This window comes from Lonchura striata, chromosome 8 (assembly GCF_050655825.1).
Source record: "Lonchura striata isolate lonStrDom1 chromosome 8, ASM5065582v1, whole genome shotgun sequence".
Taxonomy (NCBI): Eukaryota; Metazoa; Chordata; class Aves; order Passeriformes; family Estrildidae; genus Lonchura; species Lonchura striata.
Window position 1 is genome coordinate 17186662 of NC_140710.1, and position 17829 is coordinate 17204490.

The 17829-nt window shown below is 37.6% G+C and overlaps 1 protein-coding gene across 13 annotated transcripts in view; it reads right to left on the reverse strand.

Annotated features, from left to right (window-relative positions):
* BCAR3 (BCAR3 adaptor protein, NSP family member) overlaps positions 1 to 17829 on the reverse strand; it is an 86316-nt gene that overhangs the window by 20005 nt on the left and 48482 nt on the right. For 7 of the 13 annotated variants that reach the window (XM_085586481.1, XM_085586482.1, XM_085586480.1 and 4 more), the window contains 2 exons: positions 15761 to 15800; positions 4314 to 4400 (listed from right to left, as the gene is read on the reverse strand). In XM_085586481.1, coding sequence (XP_085442607.1) covers positions 4314 to 4400; positions 15761 to 15800 — 127 coding nt within the window. Of the gene's footprint in view, positions 1 to 2707; positions 2912 to 4313; positions 4401 to 15760; positions 15801 to 17829 lie in introns of those variants that run through there. The other 6 variants (XM_021526025.4, XM_085586487.1, XM_021525981.4 and 3 more) reach the window with 2 other exon arrangements.

Genomic DNA, 17829 nt, shown 5'->3' on the forward strand with positions numbered 1-17829 from the left:
CAGATTTAGATCATTGCACACTGAAGAAATATTAATTAAGATCTACTATCTATAAAAAGCGTTTGCAATTCACCCAAGATAAGAGATGGCACTAGCAGCAAGTAGCTGCTTATAAAAGGCTTCTTATGCACGTCACATTCACAGCATTAGTACATTACTCACTGGTGTGCTACATCAACGTGCTGGAAGTTATAAAACTTGGCAGTCCTGATAACTGGAGTGGCTTTCCCCTTTTGTGCAGCTTCAGCTGGGGGTGAATCATAGCAGAGAATTAAGAATGAAAATACTTGAACTTCAAGGCCCTTCCCCCTCTGATCATGACAACCATACTGACTAGTACTAAAAAAACCCTTTCTTGTGATGAAGTTGATTTCATTAATTTAGACCGCCACAATTTTTAAGTCACCATTTATCACTGATTTAATCTTAATTTACTTATCCTCTTCTGAAAATTGTAAATTTAAAGAAAAATATTTTGGCTTGGAAGTGGCACAAGTCACAGTTTAGTGTTTTCTCTTCACTTCTTTATTAAACACAAACAGGAGCCCCCTTGCCTTGAAGTTGCTTTATTTCCCTCAATGTAAAAGCTGACCTTGACAGTAAACAGCGATAAAAAACCAAACAGGATCATTAAAGGTACTGACATATCATGACTGAAGAATGAGTTGATCCAAGTTCAGATGTTCTGCACTGATCATTATATTTTCTATTAAACCAAATATCTGCTGTTGAGACCTCAGTTTCACACACTAAAATGAAGTGCCACAAAATATGGGTGCTCAAGTGCTGTACCTGCTTCCTGCACTTGGTGGGACACAAGGCATCTCTGAGCTTGGCCACAAACTGCTTTCAATTCAATTGGATAGCATAATAAATTTAGCTCAATGCAGAAAAAAGTCTGAATCTCTCAGGGGTAGTTGAGAACTTAGGTGTCCTTATTTATGGATCAATTTGGTATTTCATTTAACTTGTAATTACTATTAAAACCAAGTATTAATGTTATCTAATTACACAAACTGATTTTGCTCAATTTTAAAAAAAAAATTAAAACTGATGACTTAATTTCATACCATCTTATTACTCATACCATTCTAGGTCCTTTAGCATTTCACAGAATCCATACCACCGGGACCCAAGGTTCAGACCTTACTTGATTTGACCACCAGCTGTTTCTATACCTAGGGCCACTTTCTCTTCAGAAAATGCACCCCAGTTCCCTACCATCCAAACTTCTTCAAATAGCAGTTAATCAAATTTAACTATTGCTAAGTCTGCATACTGGAACACATGCATTCAAATCTATTTTAAATGCTGCAAATCTCTTTATATAGAACATTATTTTTGAAAGATCCCAACTGTAATTTGTTTCTACATAAAAGGTTTTATTTTTCACCATCCATACAGCAAACACTATTAATATTTCAGTTTCTTTAGAGACTATATGGATTAGACTAAATGGAAAGTTGCCATCACAACAGCACCGTTATTTTTGGTATTAGAAATTCATGCCAAGTTAAATAAAGGGCATATACATGGTCAAGAACAAGTTTTCTAACTGCTCTGAGAGCCAACAATAAACTCCAATGTCATTTAAAAAGTTCTAGAACTGGAGAATTAAGGCTTAAAACAAGAATGAAAATAAATTACAGCAGAATAGAGCATCTTTAGCACTCCATTGTGCTGATAATTCCTGATTTCTGTCCCAGTCAGAAGTCCATCTGACCAGAATCACTTTTTCAGAGTGCCCAAAAGACCGAGCTCCACACTCCACGTTCAGAAATGTGAAGGTATAAGGCTAAATCACTGAAGGTGAGAGAAGGAGACAGCTGTTCCCAATTTTTAAGTGCTTCCATCAAAGTTTCAAAGCAATGGTCAGAAGACAGCAACCTTCACATCCTTCCTCACTGCAAGTGCTCCACAGAGTTCAAGAACAATTCACATGTTAATCTTAAATAAAAATGATTTAAAAGTGTAATTCACAGATCATCAAAAGTAGTTAGATGCCCCACATGACTACAATTCTCAAGTCACTTAGACACTTTTGTTACTGTGACTCAAAAGTTATTATAAAGGCTTTTCCTGTACTTACAGTGCATATGAAGCATTTTTGTATAAAGTAAATTATGCCCCTGCCCATGGTAGGAATTTCAAGATACACAAAATCATATACTCGTATGAAGGTTTGGGTTGAAAGGAGTCTTTAAAGGTCATGTAGTCCAAAGATTGGACTACATGACCTTTAAAGACTCCTTTCAACCCAAACCTTCCTAGGAGTATATGATTTTGTGTATATTGAAATTTTAAAATATCTAAAATATAAGGACAAATCTAAAATTGTCTGAAGCATTTAAGAAACACTTGCGCTCTTGAGCACAATTGCCTGTGTTTTCCTTATATAAGTGAAAAAAATTAGGAAAACAAATGATCCGATCAGTTAAGTTCTGAAAACTGGAAAATTTGCTAAAATCCTCCTCAGCAAGTCTCAAACTAGGGAATTTTTCCTTAGTCCCTAAATATAAAGACAGCCAGCTTCAGGCTCATAAAACTGCAAGTTGTTCAAGCTTCTCTCTGAGACAATAGTGAATTGTAAAGGTGTTCTTTAAAAGAGAAACACTCTGTACCCATCCGTGGTATAAAAACAAATACTTTTAAACAAAAACTGAAAGCGTTACTGACTAGCGCATTGTCGTTGAAAAAGAGCACCTACCTTGACTCTGATAACAGACTTACGATGATAAAAGCAGCAAAGTGCTGCAATCAGCATCTGAAAAACATTATAATCCTTCGGCATTTTCAGTTCTACTGCCTGTGGTTCCTCAAGACCGAAGATAACAGTCACTACTAGCAGTGCTCTGAGGTTCAGCAAGCTCTTTCTTGTGTCACCACTGCCTACCAGTGCTGCTACACCCCCCTACTCACGTATCAGTCTGGGACACTTTCCACAGCTGAAGCTGATACCATCAATTCAGTGACCGCTGGCACGCCGGCTTCCAGCATGCCATACAGAGAGTGCCAGAATCCTCATGTGACCTGTTCCACTCACCAGTGAAATCCTAGCTCCTCTATCTTCGTATCCCCTGCCTCAGAGATGTGCTTAAGGCATCAGCACAAGCCAAACTTCTCTTCTTGATGAGTTACAATACCTGTCTCCCAGTGCTGATAAAGGTTTAATCAGTTGCTCCAGCTCAATCATGCAACATCTCTGCCTGCATCATCAATTATACACAAATAAAAGAAAAACAAAAGAGGAAAAGCAGTTGATTACTGTTTGACAATTATAAGAACTGAGCTTCGGTAACCAAGGAAATCGGTAAATCTGTTTATTTTCAATTAGGAAGCTTCTGGCAGACAGTCCTTGAGAAAAATAGCAAGGAACCAACCCTGTAAACATTGTCAGTGTCATTGTGAGGTAACCAAGGTACCTTCAGTATTTAAAACTCTCAGCAGACACCTTAATCTTGGTGATAGCCCCATGGCATTATGCAAACTGCTTGAGAAAGAAAGAAGTGAATTCATGAACACGTCTGATTTGGCAAAGTAAGCATTGCAACAGATTAAAAAGTAGCAGTTTTATTTATGCCTGTGATTCTATTTTCTTGGACAGCACACTCCATAGCTTACTGAACAGTCAGCAAACTGCTCATAAGCAAAGAATCTGCCTGACATATCTCAAGGCTCTCTCAAGAACGAGGGCAAAAAAGAGGTTACAACTTAGGTAATTGTGATAACTGCAAGAGACAAGACATTACCTCCACAGCAGCCTAGTTAATAGAGCTGGTGAAAGGAAACCAAATGGACTGGACTGAGGAGTACAAAACAGCCTGTAACGTTTAAGAACGAGAAACTTTGAAGAGCTCAATCAATTGGAAAGTACCAAAAATTACAGAAGTCACAGATATTTCAGATCTTTGATTAGGAATAAATTAATCCCAAGGAGTGGTTAAAATTAATAGTTACCTGTCTTTTTCATCAGCAACAAGTATATTACATAATTAGGAGGACACATATTAAATACTTATTGATGGCCTCAGGTATTACTTGCAAGGTACCTCTCACCTAATAACAGAGTACTTCCATACTGAGTGAACAATGGGAAGTGCCCTCAGTGCCTGCATCCAGCAATAGGAACTGGTGCACAAATGAAGCAGCAGCACTGAAAAAAGACATAAAATGTGCACTGCCTTTCAAGGAAAATGGGATGGAGTGCCTACCTGAAAAGAAGAGGAAACCTCAGTGTTGATAACAAGGAAATGGAAGTGTGATGTGTAAAGTTCTCTTACCTATCTGGCCATGGAAGGTTTGCAGGTACCTACCATCAGGTGAAGCAACAACCCCAGAATGCTCATAAAGGTTGCCAGACTACTTGGCCATGTGTAGGAGATGTTATGCCAGAGACTCTTCTGAGAAAAGGAAAACAATGTAGGAATAAAAGAACAGAACATTAAATGGACTGCAAAGTAATAAAGCTGGCAAGAAAAAAGAAAAAAGATTGGCCAGAAAAGAAGCTGAAAATACTGACTTTGAAGATGAAGCCTGCTGAAGAGTACTTTATAACAAACGCAAACAATGAATGAGTAGGTAATATAACATGAATGTGAAAGTACCCTCCTTTTCTTTTTGCACTGTGCTGCAGCGTATTTTAATTTACTTTCAGTTATTTTTCCACTTTAAGAAACTCCACAGGATTGCTTTAGCAGGTAGCCAGAGAAGAGATTAAAAAATACCCTGCAAAACTTCAAACACAAAAGCCTTTACTGTGATGCCTGTTTATTGATTGAAGTTTTCTGGTAGTGTGGCAGGACATCTCATAAAGGACTGCATTTTTAAAGAATATTAATCACAAGTTCTCATAATAACACCCTAATCCAATTTTAAAATTGGAAGGGTAGGAGGGAAGGATGATAAAAAAGGAAATGAAATTGAAGACTGCATCAGTCAAGGTGTTTTTGCTTTACAATGCTGGTAAGACAGTATTAATATCACACACTATGGTTTCACTTACAATACCCTGACCAGAAACTATCCAGACAAGCAATGCAAACAGTAGGTGACAAGAAGGGCTATTAGGATGACTTAGCTATTTTGGCAGCAGAAACAGCTGACTTAGCAGTACAAATAAGGTAGACCACTTCTGCTCTGAAAATAATTAGAAGTTCCAAAAAAAGAGTTCTCTGCGGGGTTGGGAAAAAAAAAAAGGACAGGAATACTATGACCTATCAATGTGTAAACCTATACTGAAATTAGAACAAAGGTTCTCATCCATCATCAAGAATAAAATTCCCAAGTTTTCAAAAAAAGGAGGATTACAGTGGCAGGTCTAATATAAATGGTAACTGCCAGTTCCTTAATTTCTTGTCTGCTATGAAATAAAGCATCAAAAATTATGCATGTTGAGAGAATGCCACAAATAATGAACCTTAGAAATGAATACTGGTCAATTCCATACAGCAGCTGCTGATGCTTTTTATCAACAGTATAACTGATAGGAAAAGGGATATTTTATTTAAATAGTAAATTTAGAATGTTTTAAAAATTAAACAAATGGGATTTTTCTTTTTATTAAGGTTAGTATGACTTTTTCCTAGATAGCTCAATGAATGGACGACAGCCTTTGCAAGACACTGTGACACAAAAGTATGAAAATTAATATTACTGGAAGAAATCTCAAAGAGTATGTGAGAAACCTCTGGGTGATAGTATGCACTGATGGCTGTTGTGATTGAGGACAGACTTCAGGCTGCTTCAATTATGCTTTATACATAGGTAAGGATTTACAATTTTAAATATTGACTCAGAGAAACAAAGGATGGCTTAGTCACATTATCATTCCCATGGCCTTCAATTTTTTGCTGGTACTTTGGGTTCTTGGACTCTGCACGTGAGAAACAAACCTGTTTATTGTACCTTAGAAACATCAAATACAATCCATTTGCTAAGTCATCTATTGATGTATTTTAAATGCTCTCCAGCACCAAAAGGTCAACAATCAGCTTTATTTCTTAGTTTTCAAAGATTCTTCCTAGAATCTAAAATTATCTGACAATCCCTTCATCTATTTCTCTGGATGGCTGGTTAGATTAGATTATTTTTCATAACTTTGATAACCAAGCAGAAAGGATTTTTAAGTTCATAAAATCCATGGCCACATGAGTTCAAGGACATCTGAACATATATTCTCTGTTGAGTTCCTAATAGCCCATTAGGAACAGAAATTAAGGAGTCTCTGCTAACTGCATCTGTTATTACAAAGCCTCTAAAGTTCTTTAGGATAGTTTCATGGTCTAGTTTAAATCCAGTGTTCCCTTGACACACCTAAACTGTGTCCAGCTTGCTCACAGCACATTGCATATGCAGGAGTTTGAGGTGTTCACACAGAATAGTGTGACCCTGCTCACAGGGAATCTTCTTAGGCTGCTTTAATTGTACAGGTCAAACAAGAAAGAAATAAAGTAGCTTCAAGATTTTAAGCAGCTCAAGTAAAGCAGCCACACTCCTTGAAAATATAAATGCTTGAAAACTCACAAGCAGTCTGAAGTTATCAAAACAGTCTGCAGAGCAACAAGAGGTTATTTTGAACCAAAGATCAGTCATGGTCATGGGCGTGCTTAGAATTCACACAAAGAAATATGATGATTTGTGATTTCATGTTAGAGAAAGAAAAATAATTTCAGACTAAATTAGATGAGGGAATTGTTGGCTAGCCACTTTGCTTTGCACTGCTCTATTCATTTAAGCATTCAAAACAGCCTACCAATATTCAGTGAAACACATGAAATGCTTTACATTTCACTGCACTAAATGGAAGTAAACAATGCAGGCAGGAAGCCAGCTGTAAATGAAGTAAGTACTGTACAAGGGTCAAGAGCACAAATCTGATTAGATCCAGCCCAGAGCCAGCCTGAGCACTGCTGCTGAACGAGTGACGTCCCACAGACACGTCCCCATGACACAGGGCATGACCTATGGTCTGAGTACCTATGGCTACAAAATGGCAGCTCTGGGGTTGTAGTAAAGTACAACAGGAATAAAATTTGAAAGAAAAAACCCAAAGAAAACCAAGTAACAAATCTTCAGTTGAAACATTTTTCATTTAATACATAAGAATTTTTACCATAACTAGTTGTTTGTTCTTTTTAATATAAGAAAAAGTCAGGAAACAGGGGACAACTGATAAATAATTTGTCCATGCAAACATCTTCACAATGGCCACTCCCAGTTAGTTTCAGCACTAAGACCTGTGGATATGGCACATCACCTCTAACAAAGCTCTGGGGGCAGATGCCTCCATATACAGGTAGTGCCAAACTTTACAGCTGAACACCTATTAAAGTGTAGAATAAGTGGAAGAAAGGGGATGACAACACTGTCAGAAGGCTTTTTATCTGTTCCTAACTCAAATGTCTACAGGCACATGAAGTCCCATCTCCCAGCTCATGTCCTACCATTCCTGTCTCAATTCTTAACTGAACAGACTCTTCCATGTTCTCCGAGATAACCTCACTTCCTGCATGCTGCTGTTGGTGCAGCTTCTGATCATAAATCAACAGACAGAACTGCAGCTCTAATTACCCTTGTTTGCATTGCAAGGTGTGGCATGGGAGAGGTCAGCTTAATTTCTTCCTCCTTTCTCTCCATGAGGCAGTCTCAGAAATACACTGCAGTTGTACAGGAATAGTGAGAAAACAGAATTTGCATCTATTTAGTTTACACTGCTGCTTGAATAAATCTCTGAAAATCTGCCTCTCATAAAAACCCAGGTCTGCAGGTACAAGAAATAAGCAGGTACAACCTGCTTATGAGCTTCCTACTAGGTCTTAATTTACACTTTAAGACATCCAAATGCCTTTGAGATTTATGTATTTTAGTTATAAAAGATCAAATTTTTTCAAAGTCATCTGGCAGTAGGTCCAGCTTTCCTACTAGACACCTCGCTATGATGAATCCACCAGCAGGTTTAATTGAGCCTACCAAAAACTAGCATAAGTATTCTTGAGCCCCACCTACTGTCTGCCAACCCACGTACAAACATGAAATAATTTTGTAATGTCTCACCTATTTTTCCTTCAATTTGTTCCTTGGACTGGGGAAGAAAAAATATGAAAAGGCATGAATTTCCATTTCTTTCAGAATTAGTTCACAGTTTATGGGTAATACCCTCTTCTCTTTCCTGCTGACTTAGCTGTCTTTAATTTAACTAGCTTTGCTGGTCAGCATACCAGAGTTGTCTTGCCTATAAAAATAAGGCATTAAGACAATTGTTAACTTCAGACTTCTGAATTTGAAAGTCTCCCCAGTCCCGTCAGAGTAAAGTGTTTGTTTGTGTGAAATTGAAACCAATTCTAAATGTAATGGAAAGATTATAAAAAGGTGTTACTTCTCCAGGGCAAGCAGACATCTTTAAAATATCAGCTAATTACCTAAAACTCTCAAATAGCCTAAAATACTTCCCTTTTATACAGAAAACATGTATTTTGGATGTGTAGCACTCAAAAAGAAAATTTACAAGTCACTAGGGCTCTGTCTGTCACAGCTTGGCTTTTCAGAAGTCTTTCAATGTTCTACTAACAAAAGGATTTGAGGATATGGAGGCAAATGACCTCCAGGTATTCTAGACAGGCAACATAACATTATGCTCTGTTACTTCTGTAGATGCTTATTTTCTATAAATATCCGAAATACAAAAATGTCTGGCCAACCTACTCCTTTGACAGCACTTAGCAGTAGATAACATCCCAACTGAAACATCCCAATGCTCCTCCTGCTGCCCTCTCTGCAGGCTAAACTGTATCTCAGTGTGTCTCCAAAAAGAGGCAAGACAGACACACACAATGGATCAGTCTTAATCTAATTATTATCTGTAAACATAGCTCTGAGAGATGAGGAGCTTTACCTCTCTAGGCTTTATCAGTAAGAGGACCCAAAATGCCTAATGAAAAAAAAATCATCATCATCATCATCTCTCCACACGTTGTATACTCACTCCCCCTTGTGGCTCATGAGCTTACAGACAGTGAGAGATCAACAGCAAGGAGTTGCGTGGAGTTAAATATAAACATTTTCACGTCCGTGACAGCTTTTGCTATTAGTCCATCTTCAAAACAATTAAAACGATAAACCAACCCCCTTTTCCCCCTCTTTCTTTGAAAAGTAAATGCACATCACCGTGTGCCCATATTTGCTTTCACTGACATGGACATTTTGACTTGGGTGTGTGTGTTATCGAAAGGCCAGGTTGGATGGGGCCCTGAGAAATCTGGTGTAATGAAAGGTGCCCCTGCACAAGGCAGGGCATTGTAACTTGGTATCTTCTGAGGTCCCTGCTAACCCAAACCATGCTGTGATAACACTCAGCATTTGAGAGCCACTGGGATTAATATTTTGGAGAAAACAGGTAATTAGCTTAAATACAAGTTTCATTAGAGATAAAATAATATCAGTTTTTTGCACCCCAGGACTTCTGTCCCATGTTTCAGATTCAGACCCTTCCAGTTTATGTTTCTCATTTGTAAATAAGACCTGATAGTAGTCACTGATCCTCTAATAAAGGTATTGAAAAGTTAAATTAAGTAGCTACTGCCACCAGCATTACTACTGGTGCCAAGGAAATTAGAGTGAAGTAATTTTATAGTTTTCAACTCAAACATCATTGCATGTAGTGGTTTTTGAGGACTCTAGACCCGACATCATTTGAGAGTTAATAAGTAATAACAGAAGAAATAGAAAACATTAAAGTAGAAGACATTAACTGGGTCAAATCCATGGTAGGATAACATGTAAGATTAACCATTAACATGCACAGAAAGGATGCTTGCTGCTCTAAGAATCATCAGCATTTTATATTTACTGAAGCATCCTCAGAATTACAGAAGATGCTCCCATAAGCAAAATACCTAAACTCCATTCATTTCAGCATCAGGAGAGGGCAATGTACTGCTAAAAGACTTCATAATGAAGGTCAGAATAATTAGAAAGCCACTATCTACTTAACTCAATTTATATAAGGATTATAATTCACAAAGAAAAAATATTCCTCCTCGCAGAACACTAAGTTCCATCACAGCTGATCCACAAAATCCCAAAACCTCAACCAACCAAGAGAACCCACAAACCCCACTAACCACAGAAAAGCCAAGATCTTAGAGCTAACCAGGCCATCCAGGAATTGGGGGCTGGGAAAAAGCAAATAGCTCCTAACAGGAACAGGCTAACTTGGGGTTCACTGTTCTAGGGAAACATTAACTAAGACAGTAGACTGAAAGTGCATTGTCTTGCAGAGCTGTAGAATCATACTTCCTGCAGAATTTACTGCAAGCACCAGAATATATTTTATTCATCACTTTACAGCCAATACCTTCCAGAACTGCTGACTCAACCTTATTTTCAGAGACCAGCTTGTTGGCCAAAAAAAAATTCAACATGAGAAAATACTGAAACTTGGGTGTTATGTTACACCATTAATTATGAATAACTGCATTATATCAAATAAGGTAAGTTTTCCTTAACTCCAAATGAACAGGGCAAGATTATTACCATGATTTCAGGGTAATTAAGTTCTTGAGAGCTGCTGAATTTCAACAATATATGTAACTCCTTAAGTCTTCTTTTTTGTCTCCTGGGCTGATGAAAGCTTTTAGGAACAATTATCATACATGCTTAAAGAAACAGTTGCCCCTTTTAAGTAGAGAAAGGGGAGACATGGTAAAAAACAAGCCTAGAATAAGGCTTAAAAAGTATTTCTACAACGTGAAATGTTACTATCACCACAACAGGACTGAAAGTAAAAGACAAGATGCTTTGTACAACTTATTGCAATAGCACAAACTTATCCCACTAGAAAATTAAAGATAGTTTATTAATAGAAGACAGAGAAACAAAACCAACCAAAACACCCCAAACCAAACCTGCCTCCCCCCCTCCAAAAAAAAAAAAACAAAACCAAAACCTCCAAAACCAAACCTCTATATGCAAAATATCATGATTTAGGAAAATTTTTCCCACAATAACAATTAAAAGATAATTAGACTAATCTAGTTTGGGAGGTAGAGCTGATTATTTTGGTACCATAAGGAATCTCTTTTGTTGGAAGTTTTGGACAAATCAGAACATCTATTCTGATAATCTTAGGGACAGCTGACAAGAAAAATAATTCTCAAGTTCCCTCAAGGACTTACATCTGTAACTTAATGACAGGGAGGAGGGGAAAAATACACACACACCCAATTCTATGTCTCTTGAGAAAAAGCAACCAACTTCCAAACAGCCAGGCTCCTACGATAGTTACAAAAAAATTATTACGAAACGTGATTTGAATATCCATGATTCGATTAAAAATACCCAGTCAAGTGTTTCATTTCCAGCAGAGGGCAGCGCACAACCAGCAACCACCCATCGAGAATTAAACCGAAAGTTTCATTGTGACCAAAAATTACATGCATTTAACATTAGATTGGCTGTAACAGAATTTTTTATGTCTGAATCACACAGCTTACAAACAAGAGGCAACTGCTGTGAAATGTTTGTGAAGCTTCGGTTCCTGCTATGCAGAGAAACACAAAAAAAGAGGCAATGTCTCTGACATCACTGATGATCTTTGAGTCAGATGACAAATCCGTAGTGACAGAGATGTGTAAAGTCCATGTTGGCCACATGGGCATACTGCTTCTCTCCTCAAAAAACCACATTCCATCTTAGATAACTGCACCTTTTGCGATACTGATGTCCTTGCTGCACTTGGAAAATGTGTGAAAAAGAAGTCCTTAAACCACCCTACAGACTCAAAAAGAACCTCCTGATCATGTGGCGCCTTCGTGTCAGGCATTCCTCCCAGCCCTGCTGCTTAATGCTGTCAGACAACGCAGAAACCCAACAAACTTTCTGCTCACAAGCCCCAGCTCGCATCCAACAGGCAAGTCTCTGCAGGATGTGATACACAGCAGAACAGCAATACGCTGGACTTGGCAAGTTTTCCAGTGAGGTGGGAATTTCTCTGATATATTTCCATGTCTAAAATAGGCTGCTTGCAAGGAAATTTCACTGTCATCAGGAAAAATTGTTTCTCAAACTGTGGCTACTTGTCATGCTGACACAGATTTTTCCTAAACTTACATACACACATATAAACATTACTTTTGACCACCCTCTTACCATAGTATCTTCAGCCAGTAGAACTGTGAGAGTCAAACACCCATACCAATATTGTATTGGCATCCACAATATTATGAATTTGTGCACTTAACTATACAAACTGAATTGATAAATCTCATAACCTGATCCAAGTTCCCTGAAGTTGACTCAAATCCACATAATACTGTCCTATCTTGCAAAGCTATAGATAATAATAACATACTGGAATGTCATCAGAATTTTATTTTAAGTTGCACTACCCTAATCCATGATGAATGACAGTAATTTCTATCAGTTTGCTTTTCTAACAAAATGAAGGAAGAGTAAAAACAGGGAAAAAATTAAGAGGCTGAGACAAACAAGAATCCTTTAAAAGAACTTCACAAGAAACTCTTTTCCTGCAGCTGGAACTTCCTTAAACCAGCAACAGTTTTTCCCAGTCTGAATCTAAGTATAAACTTCTCTCATGACAATGCTGAACAGTCATAAATTTTGCACATTTTCCACCAGTGGAATAAAATACAACTCCAAAACTTCAGGCCATAGTAATATTTATCAACTCACTGCTGATACGTATTTCTGTAATTATTAAGCACTAGTTCCAGAGGAAATGCTTGAAAGATTTCCCTGACAGGAAGAGAGAAATCTCTTTTTTTTTTCCTTTTCTTTTCACCCTGATATAGCTTCAATGATTACAGCACAGATTTCTATAAAAAGATCCTAAAGTATTTACAGTGAATAGGAATGGGACAGAAAGCTATCTTTAGTTCACATGCATTTGATCAAAATGACTCACAAAAAGTTCTCTGACACACTCTAATCTGCCCCTGCTTCTTTCTCCCTTACTGCAGGAATCTGTTCTGTGGATGTGCAGACTCAGGGTGTGGGAAGAACCTGCAGAGGCTACCAATGGATCTATTATTTGGTTCATAAAACTTGTAAAAATCTCACAGAATGTACAACGTGCTATTGTGTCCCTGAATCTCTTTCATGAATTGGGTAGCAGCCTGACTCAAAGTAGTCTGGCCTGTTTTCACTTCTACCATGAAAGGGTTTTTTTTGAAAGAGCCATTTAACTGTGACCATGGTTTCAGCAGCACTGTGAATACAAAGGAAGAGTTGAAGCCATATGGACACTTCAGTATACTCAGACTCCAGCAAATCAGTACATTTTTCATCCCTCCCTAGAACTTGCATAATTAGCTCTCTTTATGCTGAATGAGCTAATACATCAACATTCAAGATGTAGTAAACTGTCACTTGTGAGCAATGTGATTTAAAAAACTAGAAACCACAGTTCATATATAGAGAACATTCTCTTAAAAAAAATTATAACCACTATTTTCTGTCTTGTATCTTGACCAGAATAAAACAGCAAAAAAGTGAGTAGGATGATGAATGACACCAACAGCTCCTATCACATTCCAGAGAGCCTCAGGCAAGAGAGAGGTAAGAGACCAGGTGTAAAGTCTGTCCTGGGCTGCCCACACAGCACTTGGAAACAGGACTAGGGGCAGGAACAGCCTCTGAGCAACTGAAGCAGGGTCTGAAAGCCCAGCCTGATGCAGCCTTCGCCCAGTGCGTGTGGGTGGAGGTCCCAAGTGAGGCTGGCCAGGACATCTGAGAACAATTAGTGCCCTCAGGGCCCTGACACAGTACAAATTGCTTGGGACTGTAACTCTTGGGTAGCATTGCCATCAGCCAAACTACCCTAACACAACTTAAATTTGTGCCATATATTTCTTTCAAGATAATGCAATTCTTTCAAGGCAAATTAATCCAAAGTCCCTCTTCTCTTTCCAGCCTGAATAGCAACATGAGAGAAACTTGATTCAGTATTGATTCAGACTTAACAATTACCATGTACAATTAGTTCCAGTGTGAGTTTTTATGTAGGAGTGATACATCATACATGCTTCATACTCAAGTTTATGTGTTTTCATTCAGTAAATCAACACTTCTCCATTGAAAGACAACACTAACTATATTTTCCTGTGCACTAGAAAATAAAAATGTGCTGCTCAGAACTTCCATATCCTGAACGAGCAAAATATGACTCCCAATAGTGCTCCTGTCATCTTCTCTCTCTTCTCTCCCTACCTCATTTTCATTTTAAGGTATTTTTTATCACTTAAGGAACATCTGTTAAAGCCTACCTGCTAGCTCAAACTATGTAATACAGACTACATACCAAATAGACTTGTAACTGGCAATGGTGGTATAAACATGCTGCAGAGAAGCTTGAGAATGTTGGTGTTCAGCAGTTTATACCTGCCACCATAATGTATTTGGGGATATGGAAAATGTATCAACATTAATATAATTGTTACTGTATAATAAGTTACAGGAAAAAATGAGCACATACTTGCTAAAACTGAAGCCAACAAAGGGAGTCCAAGATCCTGTTGGTATGAATTCACCCACAACTTTTACAGTTAAGGTTAACTGATTAAAAGAAAGTTAGATGTAACTGATGATAGACCTCCTTTATTTATGATTGACTGATTTCTGTGTAAGAATACATTTTTAGAAGCAGTTTTATTAGCAACCCAGACTTTTACAGACAAAAAATATTTTTGGGAGTTATAAGAAAGCAATTTCTGCATATTTTTCAAAGTTGTAGTTTGAGATTTCTTGTCTAGAATTCCTGTTATAAAACCACTGAACTAGCATCCAAACTCAAAGTTCACTAAAGGTAGGGATATAGAAAGGAAAAACTGAAAAAGAAAGGGGAAGAAAAGGGATTGGTAACCTTTGTATTCTCCTTCATACATCTCTTTTCCCCAGGCTTTCCTCCTCAACATCAAAGTTTTAATTACTAAGCTTAGCACCACTGCTATTGACAGGAGTCCAAGACAAGCTTCTACTAGGAAAGTTGAAAAGACCAGAAACCACATTTATAATACAGAACTTGCTGAAACAAGACAAGACACATATTGATGAACTGGCACATGAGACCTCTGCCTAACACTTAGTCACAGTATTAAAACTGTAACAGCATACTCAGTACAGCACAGTGCAAGACAGTAAATTAAATACAGCAATTAACATGTCCACCACTTCGTTGCCTCTGGCTTCCCCTCTTCCACAGTGCTCTTGAGAAGGCTTTTGACCTTCTCTTCCCTGCCATATCCCAACTTCAGGCTGGGATTGAGGCCAGGGACCTTGCAACACTGAACTACCTGTTCAGAGCAGAAATCCAGCAGCTGTTCTGACAGTCTCCTGTGGCAGCCACTTCTTGGACCAGAAGTGAATATTTATCTGTAATTTTAGTAAGTACAGTGCTAAAACTGTAAACCTAAAATTGACATTTTTATTATAATTTCAGATGTGTTTCTTTACTTCTCCAGAAATCCATAAGCGAAAAATACAAGTTCTTTTAATCTGTTAACCAAAGCAAGAATTTAGGCAGCCACCATGTAACTGTAAAGAAGCCCCATTGAAAAATGCAACCTGAAGTACAATGTTCACAAATATTTCACTGAAGTTGTAAGAAAACAGTCTGGCATTCACATTTAGCTTATCTGTACCAAGACACAGACAGCTGTACTATTTACCTACAAATGACTGGAAATGCTCTGTCAGTGCTGGGTATAGACCAAATGAAATATTTTAAGGGTAAGAAACAGTACCTTACCTTAACATATTCCAACGTAGGATCCAGAATAGTCTTATCTCTGTAAGAAAATGGTACCAGGAGACAAGGAGAGACAGAAGAACAAACAAAAAAAAGGTAAGTCCAAATACAACCTCATACTGAAAATATGCATTAATATGAGCAATATGCTACTAGGTCACATTAAAATCTTTGTTAAAACTTGTATGTTAAAGCTTGATAGCCTGTGCTATCTAATTTTTAACAAACATATAAATCACTGGTTTCTTCTAGAAGGAAATGTAGTGGAGCCAATAGTACTTAATTTGAGAAATAAAATTAATTATTCCATTTTAAGCAAATAAAAATTTTGAACATTTCAACAGATGGCTGCAATACTTACTTGCCACCTAAAATATCTGAAATAAATTTAAAAGAGAGCTCTCCAAATGGCTTTTGAATTTATTTCTTCGCTTTTATGTTTTCCCATTTAAGCTACTGCCTCTGATAGCACTGGGAGGGCACTGCTTACAGGAAGTAGAAAGTACTACATTCAATTTCTATATATACAAGGAAGTTCTCAAAATAATCATAATTTCAGCATCACAATTATTTGAATGTCAGATAATCAAGTTATTGCCCTAATCTAAAAATAGAAATCTCATCATAGGTTTTCTATACAGACAGATGGCAAGGGGCAAAGAAGCCTAACTGAAGAGCCTTGCACTGTTACAACTCTTTCCATAAAATATATGTTTATTTTTATTTCTATTTCAAAGCATTTTGTATATTTTGTTTTTATTTGAGAACTAGCAGATTAACAGAGTTTGTAGTACATGACTGTATGTTTTCTGAGAACCTGAGATGACACACATGGTACTGCCCTTAACTAACAAACATGTAACAGGCACAATGAAAACTGTGTAAACTTAGAGAGGGATTGGGCACTTGTTATGGCAATGAAGATTTCCCCAGGGACAACAGATCTTTATAAATTTAGAAACAGGATCCTTTTTGGTGGAAACTGTTGCAAAGATGTAACACTAGAAATGCAATAAGCAGCTTCAAAAATCTCGAATTTGGGTTGCACTGGAATTAATCAATCAGAAAACAGTCTCTGAATTCCCCATGTTGTTTAGAATGTAACTGCATATGATCTAAAACCGTGTTATTATTTGATACTCAATTTTTAGTTTGGTTCCCTAACAGCTATTAATCCAGAATACTGAACCTTCCCCACAAAATAAGGGTGCTCAACTGTTTGGGCTGTATCAAGTGCTGCTGTTTCATATTAGCTCAGTATTTACATCAAGGGTCAAACTGCATTCTCAACTGATGTTTTAAAGAATAAAATGCTGGACTCAATGGAAATAGAATTTGAAACTTTTTCCTATGCAATATATAAAGAAGGATCAGCTTGACAACTGTATGAGCATAAGCATGTATCAACATAGCAGAGAACACAGGGGCGAAGCACAGAGGAAAAAAGAAAAGAAAGCTTTGAAACAGAAGAGACGTTTTCCTTCTCAATACCTATCAATTTGACTGGGAAAACAAATCCCATTTTTAATCGGTTCAGCAAAGTCATTAAGCATGCCTGATTTCTTCTCACATTCAAATGATCTGTGGGAAGTTGTTCCAGTACCAAATGCTACTGAAAAACATTTCAATTCAGTTCTTCACTTGCCTGTGGAATCTTTCAGGACAAAGGGTCTACCAGCACAGCATGTGCAACACACTCTGAAAGAACAAACGCGCTTACTCTGGCAGCAAACGTGTCTTGTGATGGTCTGCACTCCAGCAGACCAGCCTTCCTACAGACTCCACTGTTCCCACCTTCTGCTATCAGGCAAATGTTCTTTAGGACAGATCAAGCCAAAGCAAAATGGAAGAGGTAGAAAAGCTTCAAGACAAAACAGTTTATTTACTGGTATATAAAGCAGGATATCCAGACGAGAGCAGAGGAAGTAGTGACCTGCATTCCTTTCAGCATCCATGTGACAGAAGTGCTTAGAAAATGTTTGGCTTTGGGAAATGGACAGTGTAACAAGTATCTTTGCAAGTACTGTAGTATTTTATCTGGTAAGCTGACCCACAGCAAAATGTACAAA